The sequence below is a fragment of the Thunnus albacares genome, chromosome 16 (assembly GCF_914725855.1).
Source record: "Thunnus albacares chromosome 16, fThuAlb1.1, whole genome shotgun sequence".
Taxonomy (NCBI): domain Eukaryota; kingdom Metazoa; phylum Chordata; class Actinopteri; order Scombriformes; family Scombridae; genus Thunnus; species Thunnus albacares.
The window spans coordinates 10772288-10793059 of record NC_058121.1 but is presented as its reverse complement, the minus strand read 5'-3'; the positions used below and the strand labels follow the sequence as shown (position 1 = coordinate 10793059).

At 40.2% G+C, this 20772-nt stretch overlaps 2 protein-coding genes and 1 long non-coding RNA gene across 9 annotated transcripts in view; 1 reads left to right on the top strand and 2 right to left on the bottom strand.

Moving 5' to 3' along the window:
• LOC122999719 (glutamate receptor ionotropic, kainate 2-like) overlaps positions 1 to 10750 on the bottom strand; it is a 74491-nt gene extending 63741 nt beyond the window's left edge. Inside the window, exons 1-2 of one of the 3 annotated variants that reach the window (XM_044376891.1) lie at positions 10710 to 10750; positions 5835 to 5911 (exon numbers count right to left, since the gene is read on the bottom strand). In XM_044376891.1, the coding sequence (XP_044232826.1) occupies positions 5835 to 5856 (22 nt within the window). In that variant the 5' untranslated portion in view covers positions 5857 to 5911; positions 10710 to 10750. Of the gene's footprint in view, positions 1 to 5834; positions 6087 to 10709 lie in introns of those variants that run through there. The other 2 variants (XM_044376889.1, XM_044376890.1) reach the window with 2 other exon arrangements.
• LOC122999720 lies at positions 6333 to 13261 on the top strand. The gene is made up of 3 exons (XR_006407806.1): positions 6333 to 6411; positions 9330 to 9402; positions 12732 to 13261. It is a non-coding gene; the product is annotated as an uncharacterized LOC122999720 (long non-coding RNA).
• A 3746-nt stretch (positions 13262 to 17007) lies between these two features.
• LOC123000010 (cartilage intermediate layer protein 2-like) lies at positions 17008 to 20453 on the bottom strand. Of its 5 annotated transcripts, none has more exons than XM_044377438.1 (11): positions 20240 to 20452; positions 19986 to 20112; positions 19694 to 19725; positions 19511 to 19544; positions 19328 to 19384; positions 19030 to 19068; positions 18887 to 18916; positions 18575 to 18746; positions 17988 to 18097; positions 17658 to 17832; positions 17008 to 17231 (listed from the first exon to the last, which is right to left on the bottom strand). In XM_044377438.1, exons 3-11 carry the CDS (start codon positions 19703 to 19705, stop codon positions 17132 to 17134), a joined length of 729 nt encoding a protein of 242 aa, XP_044233373.1. In that variant the 5' UTR covers positions 19706 to 19725; positions 19986 to 20112; positions 20240 to 20452; the 3' UTR covers positions 17008 to 17131. The 5 variants fall into 5 exon arrangements, with proteins under 5 accessions (XP_044233373.1, XP_044233374.1, XP_044233375.1 ...); XM_044377439.1 differs by having other exon boundaries at positions 19991 to 20112; XM_044377440.1 differs by having other exon boundaries at positions 19986 to 20070.
• Between the last annotated feature and the right edge of the window lie 319 nt (positions 20454 to 20772).

Here is a 20772-nt window from a genome sequence, read left to right as displayed (position 1 = left end):
GTTGAGCTCCTATGAAGTTAAAAGGTCTTGCATGTTCTCTCCTACATATGATGTAAAGAATGGTGCGATATTGCAGCAAGTGCAAGATTTATTTATTTATTTTTTTTACATCACTTAAAGCACAGACAGTTCAGGATATATACAGCTATCACATCACATTAGGTGTAATTGAACGAGACAGATCTATAGTAGAATTGCGAGGAAAGAACTGATGTCTAGATCAAAACCATATAGGCCCACTGAAGTCCCTGCAGCTTGTGTCTGTTTAAAGTCGTTATTAATTCACAGCGGCATGCATTATTCATCCAATCTCACACACATCCTCCTTATAATACTTTTTTTTTTCATTTGTTTGTTTGTTTGTTTTTTGTGTTTGCATTCTCACAGATGGTAACCTGCGATTGATACACACAGGAAGGGGCCATCCGGGACTTGGCACTGGTTACTTGCTATGCTGCCAATTTCTTTCTTTTTTCTGTTATTCCTCTTAGCAATACAAACATATCGATTTTTATTGATTCCTACCATCTTACAGTCTAGTGTAAGTGGAGACAGCCAAATATGTAATGAGTCAGTGTAGTTGCATTATTACATGAGATGCTAATAAAAATACAAACTTGGGTTTAGACTTAAAAATTGGTTCAAATTGGGATCCACAAGTATATTTGTTTTTACATTTTTTATTTCCTCTAAAAGCTATTTCTTGCATATCTGTAGTCCCGGGCAAATTTTCAGCTTGCTAATACGATACAGCTGACATTTATTCAGCGCTGCAGTGCACGACTCCTGGCCTCCCACTATATTTCCACAGCATACTCCACTTTCCTTTCTGTCTCTCTTCACAGAAGCCATCACAAAACAGTAATAAAAGACCACAACTGAGAGTGGGCTGAGAGTGGACTGCTCTGAGGCAAACTAATCTATCTTTACTCTGTATCTGCTGGCCTCAACACTCAATGTTTTTCTTCTCACACTTTATACAGACTCTCTCTCTCTCTCCTTCTCTCTCTCTCTTTAACAAACACTCTTTCGTACACCTCTCAGTGGCTTCAAATTTTCCTCCATCTCGCTTGGTAAGACTGTGAGCAGGACAGCTCCGCATGTCTTAAAAGATGCAAAAACAAAGCAAAAAAATCATTCCTTGTGAACGTTTTCAGCTCTGACCTTCAGTCAGCCCTGAGCCAGACAACCAGGCAGCAAGACATGCTGCAGGGCTCTACTCAAGGGACAGTTTCACAGAACAATTGCACATATAACCCCTAACCCTGCGGATACCCAGGGAAATCCCTGAGTGACAATGACAAAGATTGATAGGCTGTGAATAATGAAAGCCAATACAGATGTCAAGCCTTCCACGAGGCAGTAGAAGTATGCTGGACTCGATGTATTCGGTTGGATTTGCAAAAACAGACAATATGTCAAAAGAGGCACTTATGCTAAAACCGGTTACTTCACCTTCAATGCAAGTAATCTTTTTGAATGTAGCTAGTAAATCGACTAAATGATGAAACAAGGGATCTAATTTACCTAACAGATATTTTCCATTTTAAAATGGCAAGAAATCTGTAGCTTGAATTAATCACCACTGAGCCTTTTGTAACTGAGGCATGACAGCAAGACCTTCAAAGACTCAGGACTGTAAACATGTTTTAGAAATCCATCTAGATAGTTCCCCGCTTCAAGCCCATGTGTGGTGCTGCATGCTAATGTAAGACAGATCTCCTCTTTGTTCTTGAAACCCACGGTGGGTATTTTTAAACCATGGAAATCATTTGCCAGCAGAGAGGAGATAGTTTCATATTTCTATAAGCTATGGCAGGGCCAAGTGACACATGAATATTTTAAGCAGCTTTGTGCCTATTTAAATGTTTGCTGCGAATGCGCTGGCAGTGGGCCAGGGCGCATGGTGTTATCCGTAATTCCTGCAATCCCAAACTAAACTCCAGCATGATGATAATTCAGGCTGGCGGAAAGCAAAAGCAAATAAAGTCAATTAACTACAAACTCCCCTTGAATTTGTTCCTCCTACCCTTGCTTGTTCTCGACAACCTTGTAATTTCACCACCATAACACAGCTGAGGGGATGAAAAGAGTGTTAAGTATTAGAAACGCAAGAAAAGGACCTTGATCCTGGCGCAGCATAATGGAAGTCGTTAGATAAACTGAGCTTTCACGAGAGGGGATTGTGTCTGTTGCCAAAGGACAGAAAAAAATGACTTGATTTCCTTTCCAAAATGAAAAACAATGTTGCATTTTAGCAATAAATATTCCCAGACACAGCTGTACAGGGAAAATATAAACATAAGCAGGAAATAAACTAACAAAATGAGCATCTCTGAGTCAACAATGCTTTCAGCAGCATTTGACAGCCCAGGGACATACTGCTTCTGCAAACGCTGTTTGAAGATGGCCGTGATAATGTTATCACTCATCCTCACAGCTGCAGACCAACTACGGTCTTCAGAATTAAAAAACCATCTCAATCTGTGTTGATTTCTCTTCTGTTTAATTTCTTCGTAAGGCATTTAATGAATAAGAAGCATGTCTGTATGTAAAACTCAATCAACTGATGGAATGGCAGATGTGATGACTCACTACTTGTGTGAATGAACATTTGTTATGGGGACAGCTAAATACTATTGTGTACATATAGAGCTCTTTCCATGGAACGAAGTCAAATGAGCTCCTTTAATTTTAGCCCACCAGTTAGCTGTCACATGATGCTACAGTCTTAGTGTTGCCCTGGATTTCCACCTCACTGAATTCTAAGAAGACAAAAATGACAGCTGAGCAAACTGAACTTTTGCAATAGCAGCATCTAAAAATACAACTGCATTGAATTATTTCAGTAAAAAAGGTCAGCAGATGTTTGTAAAGTGTCTTCTGACAGACATCAATATCAGAATATGAACATTTTAAAGTGGTAGGAAAATTATTTGATTGGACAAACCCTAGTTTAGCTTGCAAATCCAATAGCATGTTCTGTTTTTACAGTTGGATTTTATTGAATTTCATGTTTAAAGTGAGCATTTTGATGCTCCTTTCTTAACCTACACTGTAGGAAGGAATTTTAAATAAAAGTAGCAACAGAAACTGAGAGCACTCATTGAGTGCTCTCAAAAGACAAGTGTGAACTAAAAAGATAACCATCTCTCGGGGATATTTTATTATACCTTGTAGGGGCTGCTTTGGGTCCATTTCAGTATCTAAGTAAATGAATTACCTGTAAGAATTATAAACGAGGAACACTGAACACAATAATTCAATCCTGTGTAGAAATTAGCTCATCATATTTTCCTGCAGCTGGTAACCAGAACACTTCTTATTTCATTTTTCTCTGACACTTGTCGCTCCACATGGTGAGACTGTAGATATGAATACAAAGGGCTGACTATACTTGGTGTTACAGTGTGTGTGTGTGTGTGTGTGTGTGTGTGTAAAGGTCTCAGCCTGACAGGAGAACAGTAGTTGTACAATGTGAGCTGCCTGTCTGGGCAGAAAGGGAACTTGGGGCAGGAAGGGAACAGACAGACCCAGGGGAGCTGACCTCCTCATTTAGCCAGCCTCCTGCAGGAGCAGCTGGGATTATCTGCTGAGCAAGCACATCCTGCAGGACAGGAAATGCACTGGGAAAGGACCAGTGGGTTCCAATGTCTCTCAAGGCAATTTTGTATTTCTTCTGTCTCTCTCACAGCACATCTCACAGCACATGCACTTATGCATATTGACATATATTTTCTTTTTTCTGATAAAATCGCATAACCATCACCATCTAGCTTTTTCTTTTGGAAACTCGGCTCCTTTACATGCAAACACAGACAGATAAGCATATATCATCTTTCACCAAAGAGAATGAATTACACTACACGAAATGGAGCCATCTTACAACAGAAAGACTTGAGGGGGATGCTACTTGGCTGACAGAGATAATACTGCAAAACCAAGAGACTAAAGCTATCAAACACAGTATCTCAGTCTATTACAAAACGTATGTACGATGCTTTTTGTTCAGCAACAGGCGCAGGCTGCACTGTCAAAAAGCCGAGTCGCTATCCGCGGTGCTGGAGAGGAGGTTCAGCGGCTTGTTCAGGACCACGGACAGAGACCCGGCCGCATCACTGCCACCACAAGACGGACAAAATCAAGAGTGAAGTTTAGCTCAAAGCAAAAGATCTCTGAATGAATCACCTCTTAGATCGCACAGTATGCATGTCTGTCGTGCCACTGATGCCAGATGCCTTGCAGATCCAGCGTGTTAGCATAGACGACATATTGGTATGGCGATGCACAGGCAACAAAAGTGAGACAAAATCTATTGTCATTATATTCACAGAAAAATATACATACAACAATGTGGCATCCATGGCCAGAGTTCCCTATATGAGGATACTCTAAAGAATACTTCACAAATATGTTATCAATTATTACTCCACTTAGTCTCCCGGGAATTGAGTCGTTATTTGCTGGCTTGGAAACTTTGGTGTCAAATGCTGTTACACAGGGACTTTGCCGTCCCGCAGGGATTACTGAACAGACGCCCGGCGTCTGACAGACAACGTGTGAGACGGGAAATCGCTCATCGGGCTGAGGATGCAGCAGGAAGACAAGCACATCCCGTTGCCATAGCGCCGGCTCTTGCGGACGCGGCCTGACTTTTAAACAGGACCCTCGGGAGAATTGGGGATTGTAAGGATTTGTTGTCAACACTTGATGACATCTGCAGCCCCCCTGTCACTTTAAGATGTTCCCTGTACATGCAACAGAAAGCGGCAAAACGCAGCCACCCTGAGACGGATCTAATTCAGCACCAAAAAACACAAGAGGCCGTGATTTAATAATTTTAGAACATAAGTAGAACCGTTAATAGCACCATTTTAAAGTTATGAATCAGCAACAATGCACTGTAGTAGCAACTGTTGAGGAATTACTTTTATAATCAACATGAAGTACATAATTCTTGCATGGGGATGTGGCTAATCAACTTCCAGGCGTCTGGGCGACACAGTTGCCAGTATGAGATGATTTTCGGCTGGTCTATTTAACAATCGTGCAGTTACATTTGTGTGCTTCTGTGGTATTTAGACAACGGCTTCCAACGTGACTCAGCCGATCAGCACTGAAAACCGGAACTATCAGTTTTATAAATGTCAATGACGGTAGGTGTAAATCCGCAAAACCACGGAAATTCCCGCTGGATTGAAGTTCAGTGGGATTAAGGATAAAAAGTGCTGCCGGGCGCATTGATTGACCCTCGTGACAGATCAGAATGATTGATCCGCACTCCGGGGCCAATGTTTAGTACATGTAAACATTTACTGCAGAGGACATGTTGGGGTGTCAGCAGTTTAAAAGGCCGTGGAGAAACAAGTCTCCGTGCGGATATTAGCGAGGAGGAGTGAGAATGAGTCTGGTGATGCTTTTCTTGAGTTTCATCAGCTGTTCATAGCCGTGACGTGTTGCATATAGGAGTGCTCCTTTGCGGGCTAACTACAGTTGATTTTCTTTCAAAGTTACTGTAATACTGGTTTAAAGGTTCGTGGAAAACACCATCCCCCCTTGATGGTGCGATACTCACGATAAAATCCCTCCCGAAATAGTGCTACTAAATATTCTGAAATTAATAAAATACTGCTGTAAACTATTGATCAAAAATCACTCTTTAGAGTGCAGTCTACAATCTTAATTACAAAACAAGGCAGGAGTGGGACAAAACACGTCTAAATACATCTGTTTTGGCATCCTGTGAATGCCATTTCACTGTGGGCAGTACAGGCAGTTTGTGTGAGTGAACATCGTTACAGATTATATCGTATCATAAACAAGGAGAATCTTACCAAATCTTAAAACGTGTGGCATCCCGCGAGAGTAACCAAGAAACAGCAGCAGAAGCGGGATCAGCCTGAGGTTGGACCTGAAAACGAGACTGGTTATCATCAGATGATGGGAGGTAATCTTCATGTTGTTTTTAAAAAATGCACAGTGGTTTAATCCCCCCGGTGCGCGGGTTCGATTCCCCCGTAATTCTTGTACGGTCGTTGGGCAAGGCAGGGTGACGGCGGCCCTGGATGCGCAAGATCACGGCATGGTCACTTGCGCTTTCCCTAAATCCATTAGCAGTCCCGGCATGATTCCTTCCCCTTCCCCTTCTCCTTCTCCTCCTTCACTGCGCCAAGAAACAACAATCCTCCGGGTCGAGGGACGGTGGGACATCCATGTCGAAGGGTACGGATCCAGTGGGGAGGGGGGAGCCCAAGCATGGGCTATAGGTGAAGTACTGGAGATGGTTGGAGAGGGGTTAGAGAGCGCCAAGCAGAGGATACAGCAGCGATATGCAGCCCCCTATGAGGCGCTCTGGGTTGCTTGCGCTCCCATTATACTGCACTGCTGCACAGGCTCTGACGTCGAGCCAAGGTTAGTGTTGTGAACGCGCACCACAGAGAGACAGAGAGAGAGTGAGGGAGAGGGAGAGAGCGGAGATAGAGAAAAAGATAGAAAAAGGGAGAAATGGAAAAAAGGGGAGGTAAAGAGGCATGTGTGGATGGCAGGGGAGTGTGTGTGTGTGAGAGAGAAATAATGTGGGGAAGGAGTGAACATTTATTTCATTAGACCTTTCTTAGGCTGTATATTTTGTGTTTCTCCCACAACTTGGCGCCAGGATCGCATGCGTTTGAAGATGTGTCGGTAAATAGTCTATGCAATCTTTTCAGTGCTCACACACAACAGTAACTACAAGGTGAACCTTTAATTAAAATCCGTCCACATTGCCATCAGATTCGCTTCCATTCATAAAGCAAAGCACTTGTCCATACAATATGGATACAATCACGCCGAGGAATTAGTTATTCCATATGATCAAAATAAAGTTTTTTCTATTTCTAATCAAACGTGATTATCTTATACTGAAGCGACATAAGTTAAAACGCATCTGTAGCCTCTATTTTACGTTTCATTTATTCACGCGTTTCACTTAGCGCAGGATCTTGATTCAGCACCATGGACAGAGACACAGCAAACCTGCATATTAACCGCTAAAAGCAACGAGAGTCGAGTTTAATCTTCCACAGGGTTCGCACTGGGGGATGTTTAGGATTATTGGCTAATTCTACAGACATTTTTCTGTACTTGGCACATAAAGACATAACTCTGCACACAATAACTGGCAAACCTCTGCACACAAGCGATATAATTTCGTGCTTGCAGGATATAACCGACCCGATTTTTCCTCCGTACACCTGAGTAGGATATGTAGAACCATTTTGTGTTTGTTCATTTGTTTGTTGTCATTCACAACTTCCTTTTCTAAACTTCTTTTACGGGATTTCAAGCAACAACCTTTCAACAATTCCCCCCATCATTCCAGAAATGTGGGAGGAGTGGGATGAAAGGAATTAAAATTGGCAGAACAGCAAATCCGTAATATCGACAGAAGCTGCTGAAAGGCACGAATATTTAACCTATGCAAATAACTCCACTTTAGACTTGAAAGCCTTCCAGCAACAGACTATTCTCGAGTGTGAGCCATCCACCGATGTGAAGGTGTGTGTGTGTGGCATACACACATAAAGGCTCCAATGGTAGGTTAAATTTCACGGGGAAAGACATGCAATATCTCCCAAGATTGTAAGTACACCTATCGCATTTCTGATCTGATTAGCGAGTTCAAACGAGGCAGTATCCTATAGGAAGCGTTGCACCGAGAAGATGGATATCTGCAGCTCTTGCATGGGCCTACATGCTATTGATTTAACACTACATGCGCCTTATCAGCGTCCGCCCCCAGTGAGCTCTTCATGGGCCGGTGGATCAGCTGGAGCTATAGGTATAGCGGTGGGCCCCCGCCCCAAAAGGGAGGAGGGCCATTTTACCCCAACAGAGATGTGAAAGGAGCTCTTTGACCGGCGCCACCAGCGTCCAAAGCCTAGATGAACACCGTCATTGTGTGACTCAAGTGTGAATGGCTTGCCTGTGTGTGTATGAGTGTGTGTTGAGTAGACCTACTCCAAAATCAAGTCACTACAATATTCCTGTGTGGGATTTTAGTGCATTTATAATAGATCTCTTGGGTGACCTTGGTATTTTTTTAATCTCCTCTGATATCATTAAGATATTCTTGAAGTGTGACATTGCTGTTTATTGCCTATGTGCTGTATCTGTTTATTAGACTGCATACAAGTAAAATGATAAGTAAAAGTGTAGATAAGCAAAGCATACTGACACCTACCCTCGCTTTTTGCTGAAGTGCTACTCTATTACCGGATCTGTCAAATCCTCTAATAAAAAGCAAATGCATTTAATGGAGAAGAGGGCGCTTGTATCAGCTAAGGAAACACGAAGTAATTACATGGGATCAAGTAGGTGGTGTGAACGTTGACTTTGAACGTGTGTCAGTTTGCGTGGGTCTGCACACCAGCACTCTGCAGTGTGAGAATATCAAAGAGAATGGCACTCATCATGCTACCATCTGGACCATTAGCATAATTATGGAGAAATTCAGAGGTTCCGTATAAGTCAGCAGAGCTTCACACAGCATGAAAGGAATGCTCATTGAGCTCAGGGAGGAGACATCAATTGACAGGATAAGCTGGTTTCCTCTTAAAGTCACAGCGCCCTCTGGCCCAAAACGGAGGAATTGCACTAAGTCTGATAAGCACTCAGGTGCCCCTACACTAATTGCACCTAAAATGTAATTTACAGAATATAATTAAGAGGTGCCACAAATGATTCTGACTTAATTTTCTTATATCTAAATAGTACTATATGTCTGCGCATGAGCACATACATGAGCATTTAAGGTCAAAACAATCAGTTGTGCTTCTCTAAAAGTAGGCCTGGATCATTTTTTGCATGTTGATATCTTGATTACTGATTAGAAGACATCATTTACCAAACTTTACACTTCCAAGTAAGCCAACCAGATGAGAAAACTGTGTGTGTAAACCAGTTACAAAAGAGGAGGTGACAGGAATGGCGAATTGCCTCATTATGATGTTAAAATGATTCCTGCTCCTTCATCTCTTTGTGACTAATAGGAAAATATCCCAGTGCCATTTGGGAGATGTACTCCTTTTTTTTCATCCATGATCAAACCGTGTCATTTTTGAAGGAGACCACAAATTAGATGAGTTTATACACACCCACTCGCTTGTAACCCAGGGAGGCTTCCATATGAGCTGGCTGGTGTGTTTATTCAGACACCATGCACTGGGTAATGCAAAGGGGACTTTATGCAAAGGAGAGATAACCACTGCTAAAAGCCTTCTGTCATTTTGTCTCTCTCTCTCTCTCTCTGTCTCTCTCTCTCTCTCTCTCTCTCGCACTCTCTCGCACAGGCAGACTGGTGGAAAGATAGTATTGGCACAGGGAGGGATACCATGGAAACGAGAAGCTGATGCACTTTGAATGGTAAGACCCTGAAAGAGAAGACATTCATTCAGTTCAGTCGCCCTGTACTAAAGGCTCATCTCAACTGCATTATTCTGAATGCTACAAGTTTATTTTAACACGGTTGGCTCTAGAAAGCTAACAATGATCTCACTTCATCAACTCATTATGTCAGGATGACTGTAGCTAAGGATGGCTTAACATTTTGGCAAGTTGAAGAAGGGCCCTTACATAAACATGCACACTTTCTCTCTTTGCATACACACAAAAAATATAAACTTGTTATTTTTCTCAGCAACAGTATCACATTGTCCATCCCTGTAAATGTACCATACCATATCTGCCTCACTTGTAATCATGGCAGTTTTGAGTATAATATAATTACAGTTCCAACTTGTGGCTTTGCTTCAGCATTGAAAATAGCAGCATGCCGAAGTCAGCACTGGCCTATATGTCTTGAGCGGTGCTGTTAATGAGATCCCTGGGACCTCAGTGGGAATACATTCTTCAGAAACGACAATTAGTCAAGTGAGACAGTAATTAGGACCTCTCTGCACACTGTCACTTCCAGTTAGTGTTGACGGATGCCCGCAAATCCCCCCCCTCCAGCAATGCAGTCAGGCACACTTTCTTCTGGAGCTATATTCTGACTTTATAATGTGACAGGCATCTGTAACTTCTATCTACCATGGTAATACTAGCCTATCAAAAAATAGTATGGTAATTTGGTCAGTACCATGATGATTAAGTTTGATGGTTAATTCTACTGGTTTTATGATCATGTACCACCATGACTGAACAAATTATCATTGGCACTGTACTTCTGTTATGGTGCAGTATTTTGTCATTTCTGTAGGCTAATGACCGAATTGTCATGCTACAGTACAGTTGTTAAAAAGTCCCACTATTGTAGCATTATGAAGGACTAGGGCACTGTATTACCATGCAGTAACATTTTTAGAATGACTAATATAACTTGTACTACTATTCAATTTAACATGAAATTTATACACCTAAATACTAACATGATTAAGTTGTAGGGAGTTCAAATGGCTCCAATCAACTTACTTTCTGCAGTTATAAAAGCATCAAAACATACATAAACATTAAAAAAACTTGAATAAATAAAGTTCCTTTGTTTAGTAAATGTAGCTAGCTTAGCTGACACTGACTAACAAATGTACTTGTATTTGATAGCCATGAAGTTATATATGTTTGTATTTATGCTAAAACATGGTAGGCAACTAGCTACTAGCTACATTTAAGATAACGTTTTTTTAGACACCGTCCCAAATCATAGACTGTAAGAAAAATATTGACGTAGTTACCGTTTGTTGACTGCTGTTTTGAAACCTCGAGTTTAGCGATTGGACCGTCGCCATCTTTGATTTTTGGAGCCAGAAGTGACCATATTTGGACGAGAGGGTGGAGCTGACCTATTGACTGTATATAAACACTTTGTATGGCGTAAATACGACCATAGCGTCAGCTGCTAGCGTGGTTGTCAAGGTGCGTTTACAGCCAATGGTTAACTGTGATAATGCTAATGCTAATTTTCGCAAGCGAAAAACAGGCCTAAAACATTAAAACTAAACGTACTTACGGAAAAACGGAACAGCCGACTCTTTAGAGGATCAGTACAAACAACGCTAAACAAGACTTTTTTTGGCGACCAAACTGTTACAATTAACTTTCGTGAACTGAAAACACACTAACATACCGGCAGCTAAGCCTGTACTCTGGGTATGTTACGTAATCAACGTCAAGGTGGAGACGATTTGTCAATCACAAGGTAGCCACGCCCTAAAGCACACGCTGCTTTATCATCTATTTTACTTTAAATGGGACCATCATTTACAAAATGAACATCATGCTGTATTGAAGAAGACTTGAAACTAGCGATTGAGTCCATGAACTCATTAGGAAAGTGTTTACTGAGGTAATAAATCAAGTGAGAAGTGGGGTCATTCTCTCATAGACTTGTAAACGGACTTCTTTTTGCAACCAGTGGAGTCGCCCCCTGATGGCCATTAGAAAGAATGCAGGTTTAGGGCACTTCCGCATTGGCTTCATTGGCCGCTTGCTCCAGATCCGTTAACACGTCATACTACACGTTATGATGTGATACATCACAGTGTCAATATTTTATGACAAACATTCCTATCAAAGTATGAATGAACCAGTCGTCATGGTAGCAACAGTAAGTAGTAAAAGTAGTATATCACGTTTGCTTCCCAAGATCATCATGGAATTGCAGTCCAGTCTGTGTTTTGAACAGTTTGAGTAGGAAGACAGATACTGTTCAGGGATAGGTTATTGAGGAGTGCTTGTCCAATCAGGTTCCTCGTAGACCAGCGATGGGCGTATACAAATAATTCAATTACAACTACAGATAGGCATCTTTAGACAGCTGTTTTACAAAGGTCCATCATTAATTTGCCCCCTATATGTATCAATTGGTAGCCCTACAACTGTATAGTGCCACATATAATTTATAAATTCTATATTCTGTGTGTTTTGACAGGGCAGTGCACTTGTAGCCTGGATTTGTAATGATACGACGTTAAAACTGTTTTAACTTAAGATTTAACTTAACTTTAACTTTATATCTGTTTTTGTTTTCTGGGTCCATAATTTTAAATAATCTGTCCTTTGAAATAAAAACATTATTTCAGAATAGACAGAAAGAAAATTTACTCTGAGGCTCCCAATATATTCCTTGATAGCCCAAATCGTTTTGCACAAAAGCTCAAAATGAAAGCAATCAGTCTGTATATCCACATTTTCAAATGTTGACCCTTTGTGTCATTATTATGGCATGTTTGGCCCTTGTTTTAGATTCCATTTTAAAGGAAGATGCCACCAAAATCCTTTTTTCAACCTACTGTATGTGAGTATCAAACACTCCCTGTTTGTAGGTTTGAAAGGTGGGTCTGAGAAATCTTTCCCTTGTGCCTTCACAAAGGACGATTGTTGTAGTCGGCTTGGATTCATAACAGTTTCTGTGGATAGCAAAGTTGACCCACTTTTGTAGAAAAAATGTCCATAGAAACTTCTCAAACTTGCCCTGCAGCATAATATGTCTGTATGCTCAATATGCCTGAAGCATTCATTTATTATAAATATAATTTAAAATAAATTTTCATTTTAGTTATGGTTCTCAGCATATTAATGTACACATTTAAATTTATAAGTTATATATAAGGAGATTTTCTAAAAGAAATAACCCCTAAACATAATCAAACATAAATAAGTCTAAATAAATAAATATTTTTCTTTGTTTATTTTGTATGAATTTATATCTTTGTTCTTGTCAGGAAAATAAATGCTTTTTGTGCTTTGTGTTTCAGATCTTAGGAAAGAAATCATGCATATTCACAGGCACAAACACACACACACACACACACACACACACACACACACACACACACACACACACACAGCAGAGAGCCAGGCTGATTGGATGGTGGATGGCTGGAGTTGTTATTACAGAGCATCCAGCAGAGTCTGGTTTGCAGGATAAGGATGTCCTTACAGGGCATTTCTCAGTATGAACGATGAGGAAACAGCCCCCTGTGTGTGTGTTCGTAAGTGTGTGTGAGAGCGAGAGAGTGATAGAGAGAGACTGAGCCAGAGCCAGAGAGAAAGTTTGAAAGAGAGGAATAGACAGACTGTGGACAGATGCATCTGTCTGCCTACATATTTTGGCCCACAAACAGAAATCCTGGCAATGCTTGCAAAAAGTGACTTTCCCCATTGGACTATTCGGTGCCAAAGGCTTGCCTGCAGAGAAAGAGACCGGAGAATAAGAGAGGAACTCACAAGGCTTTACATTCTGTTACAGGAAAGCCTCCAATAAACTTTTCTTTCTGCAAAGACATCTCCATCTTTGGTGTCCATCAATGAAAGTAACAGGGGGGGCTTTTAAAGTCAGACATGGAAGCATGAATAAAGAGCAGACACACATGGGCGATTTGTGTACATCTGGGGTTTTGCTGATGAGCTCTCTTGGTGCCTATTAGCAACTCATTAGTGTCTGATCTAATTCTCACCATTTTACAGACCATTGACAAGAGACATGGAAACAACCTGTAAATGTGAATACCATCATTATAATCACACTTCAACATGCAACATAAAGCCAGACCTGTGCCGCCACACAGGAAGTGATGCAGAAATAAACAGGGCATCCTCTCAGGCATGTCAGAGCACTCAACAGACTGTTGGGTTCACAGTTCCAAAGATAAGGAGGGCATTGAAAGTGTGCCTCGTGTTTTTCATTAGAATCCTGCATCACATACATTTGTAAGTCTTCTTCTAAGGGAAAGGTTATAGCAGGCTCACGTCTCTGACCTTTTGAGCTTCCACCTCAGTAATAAAATCCACTATTTTTTCACAAAGATCCCAGGATCAGCTGTTGCAACTGAGGATGAGAGGACCCAGCACTTGCCTCAGACATCAGACAGAAACTCCAAACAGGGATAACACTCTCAGCATTTAATGTTTTCAATCAAGGGATCAGCTACTGTGACTGGAAACAAAATGTCCCAGACAGCTATCATGCAGGAGTTGCCGTCAGGCAAAAGCTGGCACGACTAATATGGCTTGTCAGAGTGAAAATAGCCCGGTATTGTTCTCACCTTCCGGAAAGGTACAGGCATGACGCCTTTGTCTTGTTCATCTCTCAGGAGTCATGCTCTAATAGCTTTTCAGGCTCATATTGCCTTGGTAAGAGGGATTTAAAGTTGGTGTTTTGCTACCCAGAAAGGGTAGTGATGGAGGCTGAGCTTTTCATTTACACATAATTCAGCATGAATCAAATTTATGCCATCGTAAATGTGATAAATTTGTGTCTTTAGATTAAATGGCATTTGACGTATTGGATTTGAGAATTATTAAATTGCCTGGTTAGGGATTTATTAAAAATAACTCAAGGTACATGGACTATGCCTTCTACAGCTCAAGTGTTTTCATGGGTTGCCAAGACTGCAGCACTACCAAAATATATTGGACAGATAAACAGAAATGCTAAATAGTGTGACAGATTTGTCTTAAAATACATGCACAGGGTGGTTGCAAAAAACTGCAACAGATTTATGGACATATGAGATGTGTTCAATTGCAATAAATTTAGCTACTTTCAATTCCAAACTATTACATCTCTTTTGCTCATGCAAACAATAAACTTCATTGCATAAAAGATAAATTGCTGCATTAATTCTCAATATAGAATTCCCTTCACAAGCACATGTGAGTGTGTTCTGCTTTTTCAGTCTGACAAAATGGTCATTTTAACATATTCAAGTCTCTAGTCTTCTGAGTTACTTTCAGAGGTTTCTCTCCCTTGCACAAATCCCCAGAGTGGTTTTAATAGACAAATACTTGTTACAAAGGTCCTCAGCATCTACAGTAAAGCCCTGTGTAAAATCCACCCTGCAGGAAAATGTTGCCACCTAAGCCTCTGTTAAAACCCAGGGAAAATCTGGATGTGGACCAGCAGATAGAGAGCATCAGTGTGGAAACATAAAGAAGGGGTTTGATCTCATTTATGCCCTCGCTGTTCTGGAGGTGACGAAATGAGGCCGGTCTTGAGCCTGGCGAGGTCAGTCCTCTCCTCTCCTCTCCTCTCCTCTCCTCTCGTCTCCTCTCCTCTTGTCTCCTCTCCTCTCCTCTCCTCTCCTCTCCTCTCCTCTCCCCCATTAATCACGTCTGTACACATGAAAATGAGCTTAACTCTTTTTCCTGTGCAGTGTTCTACTTCCACTCAAGGACACCTTGCAATAGAACGTATAAGTAGGATCTCCCTGCATGCGCATATTTTCCTCCTCTGTTTCCAACTAATGGACACCCTCCAGCTTGAAAACATGCTAGATGGGGCTTCATCCTCTCTTGTTATGGCTGCCTCTTTGCTGTCACTCTTCTGATAACAATTAACATTTCCATAAACCCTTTTGTCAAATGATTAATAGAGAAAAAAATGTAATTGAAGGACTTATCCTTACCCCTTGAGTAATAATTTCACTGACAACTAAACTATGTGAGAAAAGGTTGGGTGTACAGTATACTGTATAGGCTTGAGAAAAATAATATAAAGGCAAAGACACAGAGGGAGGGAAAGAGAAAGAGAGAAGAAGGCAGAGAATATGTAAGGAAGAGGGAGGACAGGAAAAAGAAAATGAGCTTGGTTCCCTTTGTGGCACAGTGCTTCACCACTTAATCATCCCCTGGTCTATAAATAGGCCTTCACAGCAATGGAATATTGGGAGATTAATGGAAGAGAATGGAACGCCATAATGCTCTAAAGCTTCAACACTTCTGTTGCACTTCAATAGCGCAGATTTCATTTCACTTCACCACCAATGGCAGAACTTCTCCTCTTCAGTTTTATCACAAAAAAGTGGAGTGGGGAAGTTTATCAGATTACATCCAGTTTATGCCATCCTTCCTCTCCTCTTCTCTGTCCCTTTCATATTTTTTCTCCTTTAACACCGTGTTACAGTACAGAAGGACACATATGCATACTCACAAGCTAAATGGCAACGAAGGGCAGAAATATGGATGCAGTGCAAGCATGCAAGTATTAGCAAAATACAGAAAGACTGCAAGCTTTTCCCCACAGCAGGCAGTTGAAAAAGTTTTTCTCCTCTCATTTTACATTCTGTATGGTGCACTGCAGAGTTTCTTTTCAGCAGCACCTGTCTCAAGTGCTCATCTTCTGTGGAAATGTTGATGGTGTCAAGGTAGCAGGAATCATCTTGTATCTCCTTGCTCTCCTCAGTGTGTGTGTGTGTGTATTTATGTGTCTCTGTGCATATGTGTGTACATACAGTAGACTGTAAGGGTTTGCAGAAGCTTGTGTGGGTGCAGGCTCACATTGGGAGCATTTGATGTTGACGGAAACATGGCAGAGGTGTGATTTAGGGCAGAGAGTGAACTTGTAAGGACACTAAACCAGAAAACACTAGAAAGACAAAGTGCTATTACAGTAATAGAAAGGAAGCTATAGGTTGAAGAAGAAAAGACTAAAACCAAATGCACCTTTTATAATTATGCTTGCATGTAAACTCAGATATAGAACTCAGATCCAGTGACTTATGCTTTCCCATATTCCCATACTGCTGTTGCACTGCACTACTGTTAAGCACCTCCTACTGTCAATATACCATATTAATTCTCACCATCTGTTAAAAACACATAAGTCTCATAGAACACCATAACTTCATATAAGCCTATGAGCTTGTTAGTAAAACCTTCAGCTGGGTAGAGTTGTTATGAGTGCAACATAATGACAAAAGAGATTTGCTGTTTATTAGTAATTTTATTGCTGCTGATTTGATCCTTACATTAATCATATAAGATAATGATTCCATAATCACTAAAAAGAAAAGATAGATTGATAAAGCTCGGAAGACATTGTGAAGTGTCCAGGTAGGAAAAGCACAGATGCAAACAAAAAAATGAATTATTGCTGAATTCCATTTGACTGCTTTGGATTCAGGGTCCTGGTATTGTGCATGCTGGCGCACTGTCACATCATCATGACATCATAACGGGATGCTCGAATACAACGGAACCATCATTGCTGTTATTTGTAACACCTGTGCTTTTGCCATAAGTCAAAATGTCCACTGTGAAAAAGGCCCATTAAAAACAAGTAAAAAACAACATTAGAAAAGAAAAAAAACATCTGATGAAAATTAAAGTAATAAGAATCTGAATGTCTTCTCTCCCCATCGTTATCAGGCAGGGCTTAATATTTGCATGGGCACCCAAACCGAACTTTGTAGTCGCGGCACGTGCCAGATTTCTGGTCCTTTTTGCGGCAAACAAATCCCTGAGTTGGGTTGTAACTGAAAAATGATTCAAAGAGATTAGTGAGTCAGTATGCTACTCAAAGCAAAATGTTTTTTATTTGTTCAAAAAATTTCAAACAAGAATTTCTTTTTAACGAGGTACTTTGCTAAAACCATAAATTATTGTTTGAATATGACAACAACATGATCTATTTTGTAAAAATATTGTCATTTAAAGCTGTTAGAACAAGAATGAAGTAACATTTCAGCTAGCTTTAAAAGTTTCAGATACTATGGGCTCATTAAAGTTTCAACAAATTTAATGTAAATGTTCATCAACAAAGTTTCCATCCACTGTTTGAGGAATAGTTCTATTGATAATGATCTAAGATTTGGTAAAGAATTGTCAATGTTGAGAAGTTGTGAATTTTTAAAAAATACTTCATGTAAACTTTTACATTCTTTCCCTATAAGGCAACTTACAGATGGAAGATCTCCCCTGTAGAGATGGCTGGGGTCAGTGTATCGGTGGTAACAGCTTCTATGTACAGAGGGAAGTCACAAATTTGTCCTGGGTACTGTTTCTTCAGAGCACTCAAAGTCTCCCAGTCCCCAGTTCCACTGGGATCGTCACGGTCATACCACTTGGTCCAGCATACTGCAAGGAGCAATAAATCAAGAGAAAGAGGGTGACTAGTGGGAAACTGCCGAGCCGAAGTACCAACGTAAATGAATGCTTACGCACACAAACAATGAAAGAGAAGGAGAAATCCACTTTGCATTAGCAACATAAAGAACGTGCTCATACAGTACCTCCTCCACCGCAGAAAGGGGGATGACAGCTGAAACGAACACGATAATCATTACACATCTTTGTGGGTTGGTCCTTGTTTTTGCAGATGAATCCTACAGATGGGTCTGATCTGAAAGAAGAAACAAAGAGTGACACTTACTGAAATAAACTGACAGATGCATTTGTGCATCTGCTTGCATTTTATTTGCATGGACTGCCAGATGCATGTGGAATAAAACACAATGAATACTTAAACATTTTTCTGATTGTTTTAAGACATTTTGCATATTACACATGCAATATTGTGACTGACAAATGAGAGGATAGTCTCTAAATAGAGGAGAATTAGACCCAATTAACAATTAACATAAATGTGTATATTGCATCCTTTTAATAATTGTTCAGTTGCATAAAATGTGTTGTGTGCTGTGTACGCTGTGTTATCCTGATGCTCAGTGGTTACCAAGTACAAAATAAAATACAGTAGAATAGAATATGAAAAGTACAAACAAACAACATTAATGCAACACATTCAGTAGATCAATACGAAAAATATGAATCACTGCATGAAACACATTCAAATTATTCATCCTGGTACCGTACTTACTGAGTGTTGAGATCACCTGCTGCAGTCACACTGAGACCAGAAAGAGTTCGGGCCTCGATATCCACTGGTTTAGGGCAGATCTTTCCTGGGTTCTCCTTACGAAGATTGTAGAGGGTCTCCCAGTCTCCAGTTCCACTGGGATTATCTCTGTCAAACCAGTCTGTCCAGCATTCTGGACAAAGGTATTCAAATTGTCAGCAATAGACATTTGAAATCGTTCTAATTGCACATATTGTGGTTTGGTCTAGATGAGCGTCAAATACAAAGACAGATGCAACGTAATTGTAAAAACAAAAGGTGTAATCAACTTACGAATGTGGGTGGGATAGTAGCAGGGCCACCCTGAATGGAGTTTAAAAAACAATGGGTATTAGACCTTTCCATACAAAATGATCCACAGAATGGTTTAGTCTGTGCTTTGAATGTCAAGATAACTACTTGAAGGAATCTCTAACCTAGCTTAACAGGAGGGAGGAGGTGTGAAAGACCTGCTCCTGTGTGAAAAAAGAAGATATTTTTAACAGTTTTACTTTACAACTACGTTACAAGAACCTGATGGAAAAACAGAAACAAAAACATCAAAAACACAGTGGTGCAGGTGTTAAAAATGCCTGATTTAATATTAAATTAAAAATCTCTTAATCAAAGTTTTCTCATGTAACAAAAAGAGGTTTGCTCTGCTTGTCTTAAAAGCTTCATGATTAGATGGATGGAAAGGTATGAATTTTACCAAACTACAGTGAAGGGTCTTACGTTTTTCATCCGTTGATGTCACTGAGTTTGACCCATCAACAGCCTGCTGGTGGCTTTCTGATAAAGATAATCATACGGATGTTGTATATTGTATATATTTCTGATAGATATTGTAGAGTAGTAAGAATTGAACATATGATCGTTGTTTATTGATGATTATTGTTGTTATTGAGATGGACCTACCAATAAGCAATCCTGCAACAATGGCAACACTTAACTATTAGAGAAATTAGAAAATGGAAAAGGTCAGGATCACAGAATAGAACATACTGTGTATATAGAACTTGTAAATGTATATAGAAAATGTCAAAAACACATATTTACATTGAAAAATTTGGACTTATAATACAAAAGGTTACACATTACCAATTTGATCATGGCTGCAAATAGTGAGACACCTGTTGGGAGAGTAATTTGCATTAATGAATCTTAATAAACAAGAAATATGTTTGCAACATTCATTGAGATGTACATACACAATCTGAATATTAAGTTAAACCATTTTACCTGAAGTAAAATATAAATTATAGACAATATTGTTAGACCTCACTTATAAACAGTTTTTAAGTGTGTCATGGTAAATATAAGTGAAGCAAGAAGCATTCTGGCTGAATCAGAGATTACATGAAATTTCTATACAAAAACAAAATAGAGTCACCTCACCCACAGGACCTCTCAGTAGATTTGAATGTTACTCTGAACTTCTGGCTGGCTTAATGAACCTCTCTTCGGTCTCTCTCCACCTAAATATACTGCTTTATCACAATCTGGAAGATATCCATTACCTGACACCAAATAAACAGTTACACTAACTGGGATTATGTGTTTCTGAACACACCCAGAGAAAACAATTCCCCATTCAAAAAACTTGCAATCCTAGAACAAGATATGTTAGAAAACAATCGTACTTACATTCCTACAGGTTGAATGAGAAAATAATAGCTGGAGATAAGGTTTACAGCCTCACCATTCTTCTGCAGAACCTTAAAATGTAGGTACACAATAGGTTTCATATCCTGTTTCAAAATTCCCTGACTGCGGCATTTCAGCTCCTTTACCATAAAAAGAGCTGAGAGGTTCAATAGAACACAGAAAATGTATTGGGTTGTCAACCAGGTCATATACCCTATTATATACTGGTTACTAGATAGATAGATAGATAGATAGATAGAGAGAGAGAGAGAGAGAGAGAGAGAGAGAGAGAGAGAGAGAGAGAGAGAGAGGGAGAGATCACAGAACACATCATTAGACTGCTTATCTGAAACTATGACGATAATGAACATTTACAACTGGAGTGCTTACCTTCTTGGTGGGTGACAGCTGAAGTTGCACAGCTGCAGCGAATGCCAATCCAGACAGGAATTTGGCTGCCTCTTGCAGTTAAAGACAGCTGTCATGCTTTCTCTGCACTTTTAAAAAGATGATTCAAGTGCAAGTGGCTGATA

Bases quoted from the DNA above. Each gene is read 5' to 3' on its own strand.
- LOC123000010 (XM_044377436.1), bottom strand. From the start codon at position 20,448: ATGACCTGGTTGACAACCCAATACATTTTCTGTGTTCTATTGAACCTC. The intron at 18,098-18,574 runs GTAAGTACGGTA...TTCTTCTTTCAG, and splicing joins GCAGGTGATCTCAACACTCA to ATCAGACCCATCTGTAGGAT. The intron at 17,833-17,987 runs GTACTGTATGAG...TGCTCCTTGCAG, and splicing joins CCCTTTCTGCGGTGGAGGAG to TATGCTGGACCAAGTGGTAT.